The sequence below is a fragment of the Dreissena polymorpha genome, chromosome 4 (assembly GCF_020536995.1).
Source record: "Dreissena polymorpha isolate Duluth1 chromosome 4, UMN_Dpol_1.0, whole genome shotgun sequence".
Classification (NCBI taxonomy): domain Eukaryota; kingdom Metazoa; phylum Mollusca; class Bivalvia; order Myida; family Dreissenidae; genus Dreissena; species Dreissena polymorpha.
Window position 1 is genome coordinate 76,026,399 of NC_068358.1, and position 13,070 is coordinate 76,039,468.

Genomic DNA, 13,070 nt, shown 5'->3' on the forward strand with positions numbered 1-13,070 from the left:
ATTGTCATTAAATATTTCAAACGGTATAAATATAAGACAATTTTAGAGCGTTTACTATTTATTGAAGTTTTTTTAATGTACACAACAATTTAGCAATAAATGAAATCAGTTATTTTGGCAGTAAATCCCATTTTTCCAGTACAGTAGCCAGGTGCCTGTGTATTGAGCAAATAAGATAGTGATCACCACAGCAGGTTGCTAATACACAGTGTAGACTTCCCCTGACTTTGATTCAAGCACAATAAATCCCAATAAGTTAACAGAACAGAACAGCGAGTTTATTTACGACATAAGCATATACAGCTAAACGTCAAACAACCATAATAATAAATACACAATACACATGCATCAAAATAACACCAAAAATATGTGTATGCATTTTGTACAAATATATGACTTTTGTGAGAATGTATGATGTAAGAGAAAGCTCTATCTGTTTTAACAAAGTTAAGTGAATTTTTAAAATCCGCAATTGATAAAGAAAAAAATACAGTTAGATGTTATGTACACAATTTTAGTTGTGGGGGGAAAATTTACTCTCTAAAAAATCTTTATATTATCAGCTCTAAGTTTAAATGCTGTAATTAGCTAGACGTATCAATACATGCCTCATTTAAAATAATAAATGCAAACATAATCACCATCAAAACCCTGCTTGTTTGTCACATTGCTTTAATAATTTATTATCCTCAAAAATCTAAAGATTCCATTACATCAATAACAATCCAATAGCTTTTACAATGAATTTAACAAGTTTCCTTTAATGACGATTCATCAAAGAAACAAAAAATTCCAACCAATAAACAGAATGAATAAAGCACAAAACAACAAAATTACTGTCTAAATTTATTAGTAAGACAAGTAGAACAAGTTCAAATAAAAAATTGTTTCCATACAATACTCAATATCCTTAAAAAATATTGCTCAACAAGATGTGTTTGTGAAACACAATGTCCCCCTATATGACGTTTGACCTTGAAGGATGACGTTGACCTTGTGAAGGATGACATTGACCTTTCACCACTCAAAATGTGCAGCTCCATGATATACACATGCATGCCAAATATCAAGTTGCTATCTTCAATATTGCAAAAGTATTCATAAAATAAGTGATTTGGGCCACATATATTTGACCTCTGACCTTGAAGGATGACCTTGACCTTTCATCACTCAAAATGTGCAGCTCCATAAGATGCACATGCATGCCAAATATTAAGTTGCTATCTTCAATATTGCAAAAGTATTTATAAAATAAGCGATTTGGGCCACATATATTTGACCTCTGACCTTGACGGATGACCTTGACCTTGACAATTCACCACTCAAAATGTGCAGCTCCATGAGATACACATGCATGGCAAATATCAAGTTGCTATCTTCAATATTGCAAAAGTATTAATAAAATTAGCGATTTTGGCCACATATATTTGACCTCTGACCTTGAAGGATGACCTTGACCTTGAACTTTCACCACTCAAAATGTGCAGCTTAATGAGATACATATGCATGCCAAATATGAAGTTGCTATCTTCAATATAACAAAAGTTATTGCAAAATGTTAAAGTTGGCGCAAACAGACAAACAGACAGACAGGGCAAAAACAATATGTCCCCCACTACTTTAGTGGGGGACATAAAAATCTGTTTTACTATATAACGTCTGGCATTTTTACCTATGGCATTTTTACCTATGGCATTTTTACCGCTTTACATCTGGCATTTTTACCTCTGGCATTTTTACCTCTGGCATTTTTACCTCTGGCATTTTTACCTACATTCGTTTCAACAGAACAGACTGAGATATGATATCAGAAGAACATATGTTCTGTAGAAGTTGTATGTAGATCTGACAATAAATCTGATGTACAAGGTTTTATTAACATTTTATGAAGGATTGGCAAAATGTGTGACTTATAGCGTGTTTACACGGTTTCAATATAGCCATCATGAAAACTCCCCCTCCCCCTCTTTGGGCTATGTTTTCCAAAGGACTGTTTTCAAATTTGTGCCAGATATAATTAGAACAAATATCCTGAGGAAAATTAGGCCATTTGTGACTTCTAGTTTCTCACAGGTTCCACTCTAGCCATATACATGTATAGTAAACCGCAGAATAAATGTTCCAAATCAATGCTTGATGAAGACTAAAGTGTGACTGATAGTTCTCACATGGCTCAACAATACAACAATAGCCATATAAAGAAAACTGCCCAGTCCCTTGGAAGATGTGTTTTTCAAAAAACCTGAACAATTTCTGAATACAGCTGCCACATCATAAGAGCAAATGATTTGAGAAATTTTCATGAAGATACTGAATTGGCCTCTAGAGTGTTAACAAGGTTTTCTTTTTTTTACATTGTGACCTAGTTAATTTAACCAATCATTTGATGTGATTCCGTTTAAACTCAGCTGAGATATAATTTGGACAACGTTTCATTCAAATTGGGATAAAATATGGCCTCTAGAGTTTATATGAGCTTTTTCTTTACTTTGACCTTGTGATCTAGTCTTACCCATCATGACCAAGTTTTGATCTCAGCCCAGATACTATCCAGACAACTGTTCTGACAAAGTCTCATTAAGATCGGGCAATAAATGTGACCTCTAGAGTGTTAACATTAGACAAATGTTGACAAGTGATTTCAGACGAAGATGAGGGAAAAAAGGTGATCACAAAAAATCACCATGACTGCATGAGCATGTTGTGGTCATGTTAGCTTTCAATACACGATGCACATGCAAGATTTGAATGTTACACAAACAGATCACATTAAACAAATGTAAACAAAGGAAGCGGACAACAACAACGAGCCAGGCATGGTATAGGGAAGATAACCCTGGGTTATGGTTAGGTTAGGGTTAGGGTTACGGCTAACCCTAACCCAAACCCGACCCATAACCATAACCCGTACTCTAACCCACTAACCCCCCCATGCGCATCACAATACCATGCCTCGCTCGTTGTCGTTGTCCCTAACCCAATTTTTACAATAGCACATGGCGTGTGAACGCAGTAAACTCTGTTAACAGTTAAAAAGTTACAGAGGTAAATTTCAGAGGTAATTTAGTGTTAAAGTGTGCCTTTTGTAAACACCATTATACACAAGATTATAAAATTAACATACCAAAAAATACCCTGTTTCATAAATATCATTCACAGTATTGGAAAAAAAGTTTACTAAATTTCAAACGCTTGTTTTTCTTTGTAAGCTCTATTTACAGCAATTGTATTTGAATAGTCCTTAATGGAAAAGCAAATCACCAAACAATTGGTGGATACCCAACGTAAGAGGACCAATGTGTCACAGGATTGCACATCTGAGTAAAAGCCACAATGATGCTGTGTAAAAATATTTGAAGTTAAGAGCTGACAAGACACGAACATATGGTGGAAATCATACTACATGTATTCAATTGTGTTTAAAAAATATTAAATTTGAAAGTGTTTTCTGTAAGATAAGCTTTAAGTTTTCAAAATAAATAAGGATCACTGCCTTGTATTTATGTATTTCAATGAATTAAAATCATTTGACAAAATTTAGTAAACTGAAATTCAGGCTGTGATAACAGACAAGAAGATTTTTATGGTTTTCCATAATGTCATGTAAAGAAAACTGGTGGCCATGTGTTTTGCAAATAAATAAAAAACATTTGAATACATTTGGTACCGGATAACCCTTTAACCATTTCAGTGAAATAATTTTGAAATCCAACAAATGGTATTGGACAAGAAGATTTAAAAAAAATACAATCACATAAAGAAAGCCAAATCAAAATTATTTAAATAAAGTGTAAACAGTAAACCCTTTTTTAAAATCCAGATGGTGTTTTACGAAAAATGTGTTAAAGTTTGTATCCGATCAAGCCAAACAAAACATCTTCTCTGCCCATCTGGCAACTTTGGTTTTGAACGAACTAAACTAATTTGACATAGTTTGATGATTGGTCACAGAAGGTAAATTTACAGAATGATATCATCTTGAAATCCAGCCAGTGGTTCGGTAAAAAGAAAAGGCATGTTTATAAATAATCAAAATAATGTAAGAAACTGAATATCAGGTCACCCTACAACCAATTAATGTAAAACCTTTTGAAATCCTGATGGACCAGACCTTTTATAAACGTTTAGAATATACATACAATGGAAATAACCCAGATCCCCAGCGGCAACACTTATAAATAAATCAAAATAATTCAAACAAATTTGGTAGAAGGTAATCCTTTACAAGATTTCTTTTTTTTCAAATAAGCATCCTAGCCACATTTCTGCAATGTTTTGTTTAAAATCAACAGTCATGTAGATTCATATTATAATTTGTTTTAATAAATTCTTAATAAAGGAAAATGATGTAAAACAGACAGAGCGTGACTGATCAGAAAGGCTCACACTTGAAGTGCCCAAATGAGCATTTATGATTGGCATTTTGGAAGCCAAACATGTTGATGGCCCATACATAGTAAATATTAACTCTGGGGCACAAACTCAAAACAGGATAATTGAAGACAAATCACAGCACAAGCAGAACGATAATTGTAGTCACAATTACATTTACTGACTTCCAATGCTGAAATTGGAAATTAGGCTGACAAATTTAATGCTTTATTATGGCACAAGCATAAAATGGCGAAATCAGCTTTTTACTCATTTAAAAATCGGAGTTTAGTATAAAACTTCACACTAACACTTCTAATTGATTCTAGAAACTAATGTTAGTAAAAAAAGCTTTAAATACATATTGATATTCTATAGCTAAAACCAATAATTATATGATTAGTTTTTAATATCCGGCAGATCCTCATTGAGGGCCCAAGGCGCTCACCTAAAACCCCAATACACTTACATGTTCTGAAAAGGTAGTCTTCAGAAAGTTTCACAAGGATTTACAAGGAAAACTTACCTAACACCTGGACTATCATGCAGCCTCTAGCAGTGCTCACAAGCTTTTTATTTGATTTTACCTTATGATATCTTTTTTACCCAATGTGATCCAGTTTCAAACATGGCCGAGATATAATTGGCACAAATGTTTTCACTAGATGTAATAGGAAGAGAATGTTGTGACTTGATATATTATAAAGACATATGTTCTGAAAAAGATTTTAAATTAGATTTGGCAATAAATATGACATCTTTAATTTGACCTAGTGACCTAAAGTGTGTACCCATGCAACTAAGTTTCTAATTCAGTTAAGATATCATTAAAACAAATGTTCTGAGCAAGTTTCATAACGATTGTGCAAAACATGTGACTTCAAGAGCGTTCTCAAGGTATAGCCATTGAAGGAAAACTTCCCCGTCCCATGGTTACCATCTTTTTCAATGGACCATAACCCTTTTCAAACATGGTTGAGATATGATTTGGATAAATGTTCTGAAAAAGTTTCAAGAAGATTAAGCTATAAATGTTACTTGTAGAGTGTTCACAACATTTTACTATTGCCGTATATGGACAATTGCCCAATTCCTGGCTGCCATGTTTATCATTAGAAAGGAACCATTTTCTAACTTGTTTGATATTATTGAGACAATGTTCTGAGCACATTTAATGAAGATTGGGCAAAATAAATGTGACCTTAGGGTGTTTACAAGATTTAACAATAGCCATATTAGAAAAACTTTCCCACTCACCAGCTGCCATGTTTAAATATGGATAGAGACCATTTTTTAACGTTGCCAAGATATATTAAGGGTAAATGTTTAGAGCAAGGTTCATGATAATTGGGTACAAAATGCAACTTCTGAAGTGTTACTAAGCATTTTCTTTCAGTGGATATACTGATCAAGATATTTACTCTACATACCCATTTTTAAACTAAGCAAAGATAACAAGAGAGTTCACCAAGTTAATGTTGACGATGACCGACTGACGATAAACGTTATACAAAAGGTGATCAAAAAAGCTGGCCATGAGAACGTTGTGCTCAGGTGAGCTTAACATAACAAACGTTCTTTTAAATTTATGTTTGTAAAATCATGTGTTTGTAAGTTAACTAACAAATACAATGTAATAAAACAAGCCTATTGGCAGCATATTTTCTGATGAAAATTACTACTAACACTTAAACATAGCATTTGTCGGTAGCTATGCGTATAAACGGTATTAATAACAAAAACACTTATGTCACAGCATAACAATTAAAGAAAACACTATTAATGTAAGGACACAAATTTAACTTAAAACACAACAAACAAATGTCTATATGCCTACATATATTGTTCATATAAATCTTTGACAAAATAGGAACACTCAACCTATGGAAATCAACAATCACATGTAACATGCATGGTCATTGGTCAATAATTAATGTTTAGACTTTGACCTCCAAGTTTCATAGTCACTGGATATGGTCTAAATAGACTTATTCCAGAAAAAAAATTGTTTGGATAACCTCATTATTTTTTTTGGAGTAAACAAGGCTGAAATGTTTCAAATATTTCTAGTTCACATTCCTTGGGACTAACTGAAGTGAAACTAAAATCACCACTTAAATTATGACAAAATTGTCAGTATCCATAGAATAATGTTTTTTCCCCAAATGTATGGCGATTTGGTTAACTACTATAACAACATAATACCTAGAGCGTGACAGCTATCATGATGCACTTCTTAATTCATATGTCTGTAAGGACAATGGCTGACATAAGTGATTGGCACTTTTGTAATTAACATGGCACAAGAGTTAATATAGATCTGTAATATTTAGCACATTCGGTTTTGTGATTAATTTTAGAAAAACATTACAAATATAGAGAAGAAGCTGTCAAATACAATGCAACTCCCACCATGGGTGTATTGTTGTTCGAAGAGTAAAGTACAAAAAAACGTAATTGCGCACAGAAGAGAGTGCTCCATAAAAAATAATGCAATGTGAAACCTAGAAAAAATTCGCTGTTACCATTGGAGAAAATTATTATGTAAACTTTTGGTGAAAATCACATAGAAAATGTACAAATTGTGCACAGAAGCTGTTATACAGTATTTTAAACTAAGGGAAGTGATATTACTAAACCTTGACAATATACTCTTGAGCACTTGGAGATAGTTATTTAGTAAGTTTGATAAAACTTGCAATCAAAATGTATATCATTTTCCACAAAGGGCAATAACCTTTTAAAAGTCTGCACAGGCTAATCAGGGACGACACTTTCCGCCTAAATTGGATTTTTGCTAAGAAGAGACTGCATTTAAATGAAAAATGTCATAAAAGCGGAAAGTGTCGTCCCTGATAAGCCTGTGCAGACTGCACAGGCTAATCTGGGATGGCACTTTAAGCACATGCATTATGCTCAGTTTTCTCAGAACACGACTCATATAAAACTATGAAAATCAGAGGGCTAATTTAGGCCCTAAGGAGCTCACCTGAGATGGCTAAAAAGTAAACCTACTTGCTTACCCCAAGTGACCACTGTCATTAAACATGGTCGACATACCATTATGAACAAAAGTATCACCAAGATTCATGAATATTGGGCAGTATACATTGTCTCCAGAGTGTTCACAAGCTTCTTCAATATGACCTCACAGGACCTAGTTTCAAACTATGCCTAAATATCATATAGAAAAGTGTTCTCACCATGTCTCATGAAGATTTGGCAATAAATGTGGCCTTCAGAGTATTCAAATTTTTTCCCCTAAAATTGACAAAAAAATAAAATTGAATTGATCCTTTGTGATCCAGTTTCGAATACAGCTCAGATATCTGTGGGATTATTATCTATAGCCAAGTTTCATGAAGCTAAGGCAATAAATGTGGCCTATTGAGTGTTAATTTTAATTTTCTCTTGTAACTTACCTTTTAAAACCACACGATCCAATTTTGAATAAAGTGGAGAGATCATCCTGACAAATTTTCTGACCAAGTTTCATGACAATCAAAGCAATCAATGTTGTCTTTAGAGTGATTGCAAGCTTCTTCTTTCATATGGCCTTTAGAACTAATGTTTTGTTCCAATGACCAAGTTTCCAACTGGTTCAAAATATCAAATTGGCATGAATGGTATAACCATGTTTCCTGAAGATAGATCTGGCTTCTAGAGTCTTTACAAGCTTTTCTTTAATGGGATATTGTTACGGGTATTAAGTTATTCACCCGTGTGACCAAGTTTAGAACTTTGCCAGATATCATTGGGACAAATGTTCTTGTCAAGTTTCATGAAGATAGGGCTACACATGTTGTCTCTAAAGTGGTGGGAAGCTTTCACTTTAATTTGACCAAGTAACCTCATTTGTAACCTCACGTGACCCACTTTTGACAAAGGATGAGATATTATTGAGATTGATGTTTTGATCAAGTTTATGAAGATTGGGGAATAAATGTGCACTCTAGAATATTCAAAAGCTTTTACTTTAATTTGCCCTACTGACATAGGTTTTTATACCCACATGAACCAGTTTTTAACTTCATTAAAATGTCATTGGAACACCCAGGTTCATGAAGATTGGGTAAATAAATATGGCTCTTAGACTGCTTTTCTTAAATCTTACCTCGGCATAAAGTTTTTGACCCATATGATCCATTTTGAAACTTGGCAGATAATAAGAAAAAATGTTCCGCTAAATCACTACTTAATGCTGCCTCTACAATATTCACCAGCCTTTTGCTAAATTTGAAATAGTGACCCTGTTTTTTTACAACACGTTCATGAATAAGTTTTAAACTTGACCGGGAAATCATGGAGACCAATGTTCTGACCAAGTTTCATCAAGATCTTCCCATAAATGTGGACAAAAGGTGATAACATAAGAATACCGTGAGTTTTTTCTCAGGTAAGCAAAATATCACATGCAAAATGTTGGAGGAAATGCACAAGAAGAATGTTACAGATGCAGGCAAAGACGGAATGAGGCTATCCACTACTATATAAAAAACATACACCTTATGGGGCCTTATGGGGGTGGGGTGGTGGTAGAAACAAATTGTAAAATATATCACATACAATAATATCACAGAAGATTGTATACATATATCAAAGCAATATATGTATATTAAATACTTATACAAAAAAACATCAGTGAAACAAGATTCAACTAATAACGACAGCAAAAGATTGTACAAATCAAACAATGAGCAAAATGCACCAAAACTTTGAGCTCATGATAATATTTCATGATTATATTTTTCTTAGAAAACACATTCTATATAGCAATTAAAATAATACTTGGAACTTTAGACTTAAACTTAACTATTATACAAAGACATACGAGTGCTGTAAACAGATAACAAATATTTTGTCCCTTACTTTTTAATAACCAGTAGTAAAAAAACACATCAAAATTACGTTGATTAATCTGTGCCCACGCAGATTTAATGTGTCTTGTTCTGAGAAAATTGGGCTTAATGCATGTGCCTAATTCAGGCTAATCAGGGACGACACTTCGCTTTTATGGTATTTTTAGTTTCAAGGAAGTCCCTCCTTGCCAAAAATCAAGTTTAGGCGGAAAGTGTTGTCCCTGATTAGCCTGTGCTGACTGCACAGGCTAATCTGGGATGACACTTTACGCACATGCATTATGCCCAGTTTTTTCAGAACGCGGCTATAATTGTCAATAAATAATGGAGTATGGCACAGTTATAAGACATACTAGATATGCCTCATTTACAAACAATGGTACACTTCACTTCCTTGTAATTATCTATTTACAACATAACTGACACTTCTTTTTAACACATTACGAAAGGGTATTCTCATGGATTAACATAACCTAGAGCTTGTCACAGAAGTGAGGAATACCCACCAATTCCACATGTTGTATTGTGAAGCCAGTTATAATAATAATGATTTAGAAAAGTTTGTTTAAAATGGGACATAAGCAAATAAGATATTCTTAACATAGATTAAATAAAGTGAACTTGCACAACTTGATATAAATCAATGCTAAATGTTGTCAGTTTAAAAGTGTAGATAGTTTGTAAGATAATCGTGTTATGTAAATTTTGAGTTGAAAAAGAGGAATAACTTGCGGACTGCACAAGCTAATCTGGAAACACACTTTTCACATATGCATTAAGTCCCATATATACAGATTGAGGCTCAATTATATAAGTCAAGGGATACAACTCTCGGTTGAGAAGCTTTAACATAATACATGGCAAGTAATTGAGGTGGATCAATGATCAACTTAAATACAAAAAATTCACTGTCGCTTTTCATTACAAGCTAGAGATAAAATTTCCTCTATGCAACATACTTTGCAATGAAATGCAAAAATGGGGTTCAATATGTTTATTAAAAAAAACTGAAACAACAAACCAAGTATTTTATTTTCCCCATCATACCTGACTTACTCAATCTGACTAAATTTAAAAAGACTAACTTAACTAATTTACATGAAAACAAAAAAAGATTATTCCAAAATCAGAATTAAAATACATTTAAATGCATTTAAGCGTATATCACTATTTGTTATTTTGATACGGATTCTGTAGCAATAGGATAAATCTGTTATTAATAACAATACTAGTTTATATATAAATGACAAATAGAAACACACACTTTGCAGAACTGTTGTTCCATTGTCGCTGAAAGGTAAAGGAAACTGTTTTACTTTTACTGGAGTGGCTCCTTCAATGCGTCTTCAAAAGTTCTGAACTCGTCTAGAGTTTTGAGCCCTAATTGTGTCTCAAGCCAGCGATAGAATGTCTCTGGGGCCTGTATAAGAGAAATGTGGGTTCATGAACAACAATTTTATATCTACAGCTTAACTTAATTATCTCTGGCTCACTTCAGGCAAACTTCTGCATATGCGGACAGATATAACTTAAAAGCTTAAATCTTCTTATTTTATATAGTAACTACAGTTATGTAGAAGTTCTATCTAAAATTATTGCCTAGATACTAAACATGAAGGTGAATTTGAAACAACTTTTAAGCATCTTGATACCTCATTTTGTCAAAACTTATACCAATTTTTGTTTTATCTCATTTTCAGTACAGTCCCACCTGTGTACTGCAGACTGTAAATGGAAGTAGCAAAAGTGGCTGTTTATGGTAGGTGGCTGTATAGACAGGTGACCAATTTAAAATGGGTGATCCGCTGATAGTATCATTCTCAATAAAGCCTTTCAAAAGGTCCAAGCCAAACATTGATGCCTTTAAAATCAGTGAAACCTAACTCACTGGCAAACTTGTTTGTATGCTTTTTCCTGTAATTACTACTACCGGTAATTAGCAATTTTTATAGATAAGCAAATATAAAAGCCTCTAAACCTTGGTTGTTATAGAAGATAGTTAAAGTTTCCATTTAAATAAATTTTCAGCTTTGGTGATCAACATCTGCAGCAGATTTGAATGATTTTAACAACTTAAAAAGAGGAAGTTTATTATCCCCCGCCAAAGAGGGTTATTGTTTTGGCGTTGTCCGTCTGTCCTTCCGTCTTTCCGTCCGTCCGTCTTGCCATATCTTGGTAGTTCTTTGGCGGATTTCATTGCAACTTGGTATGAGTAAATATATATGGATAATAGGATAATGCACGCCAAATGGCATTGTACACCATCTGTTAATAACAGAGTTATGGCCCTTTGTATCTTGAAAAAATGTTTGTTTGTGTGTCCGGAGCAATATCTTTGAAATGCTTTGTCGGATTTCATTGAAACTTGGTATGAGTGTCCAGAAGCATATTGGCGGGGGATATCAATTCAACGAATTTGCTTGTTTCAAATGATCCCCAAGGTTTAGAAAGAGATGTCATTTGAATGGAAAGTTTATAGACAATTCACATCGCACAACTGACAAAAAGCAATTGTATTGCAGGTGTGCTTAGAAATCAAATGATGTTGATTAAATTACACTAAAAAGACACCACTATAATGCGCTTGTTTGACAGTTTCAACAAGCCGGTAATTATTATTAGTTTACATCACAGGGTGTTCTATCCTCAAAGCAGATATGATAGAGTCTACGGTGACTGTTCTTACCCTGGACATGACATGATGCAGATAATGCAGGTTGGCGCCAGACAAGGCTCGAACCTTCTTGAAGCTGGAACCTCTGTTAGCAGAAATTAAAACAGTTGTGATTTATAGTCAACATGAACAGCAAGTCTAACATATGTAATTTTGTCTATAATTTGACTTGATCCAGTTTGGTCCAGATTGTTAGTCCTCAATAGAACATCACATTCACAATTCGGGAGTATAATACAGGACTCAGTTTTTTACAGATGGTATTGTCAAGAGAAAAGAACCATAATTGAAAATGTATGCTCAGAGCTTAATTGATGTGCTTAATGTAGAAAGAGCACTTACTCCATATTGTGAGCCTTCAACCAAGCCTGTAGGTCCTCATTTTTCCACATCTTGAATGTTTTCTTTGTCGTTGGCTTGTGAAAAGATTTAACGAAATAAAGGAAGAGGGATTTATAAATTGCAACATTAATATCAAAAGTTCTACCTGCTTCTTTAATGGATGAAAAGTGTCTATTGTACTTTCTTTTCATGTTACTGCTTTTTGACCATTGGTGTACATTTCCAAGGGGTTTAACTCAAATTTGGCAGGAATTATAATGCCATGATAACCTTAACCATTCGTCATTTTATTAATTGGAAGTCTGGCATCATAAATGATAAAAAAAATAACCAGAAAAAAACAGTTACAGATGAGTGTAATTTCTTTTTCAATATTTCCGTTCATAAAAAATATTTGCGGTCATTTCTCACTTCTAATAGGAGTTGATAACTATTGTTTATCATGGATGTTTCCATACAGTCCACAAAAAAGCATACAAGAAAGACTCTGCTAATGTTGCAAAATCACATTACCGCAGTATACCACATCAGAATACAGAATAAACGTGGGGATCCATTAAGAAAGTCTTGGTCAGTACAAGGTGTGTTCTGTAAAGATTTGGCTTAAAGCACCTGCTTTAATTGTCATTGCCGGATAAGCCTGTGCAGTCCACACAGGCTGATCAGGGAAGACAGTTTTGGCCTAATCTGAATTTTCATTAAGAAGAGCCTTCATTAAACAGAAAATTCAATACAAGCAGAAAGTGTAGTCCTTGATTAGCCTCACACACAGGCTTCAATACAAGCAGAAAGTGTAGTCCTTGATTAGCTTCACACACAGGCTT

General features: G+C 33.8%; 1 protein-coding gene across 12 annotated transcripts in view; it reads right to left on the minus strand.

Moving 5' to 3' along the window:
• Positions 1-262: 262 nt before the first annotated feature.
• LOC127877442 (uncharacterized) overlaps positions 263-13,070 on the minus strand; it is a 48,138-nt gene continuing 35,330 nt past the window's right edge. For 11 of the 12 annotated variants that reach the window (XM_052423331.1, XM_052423324.1, XM_052423323.1 and 8 more), the window contains 3 exons: positions 12,247-12,320; positions 11,917-11,989; positions 263-10,650 (listed from right to left, as the gene is read on the minus strand). In XM_052423331.1, the coding sequence (XP_052279291.1) occupies positions 10,549-10,650; positions 11,917-11,989; positions 12,247-12,320 (249 nt within the window). In that variant the 3' untranslated portion in view covers positions 263-10,548. The remainder of the gene's footprint in view (positions 10,651-11,916; positions 11,990-12,246; positions 12,321-13,070) is intronic. The other variant, XR_008048438.1, reaches the window with a different exon arrangement.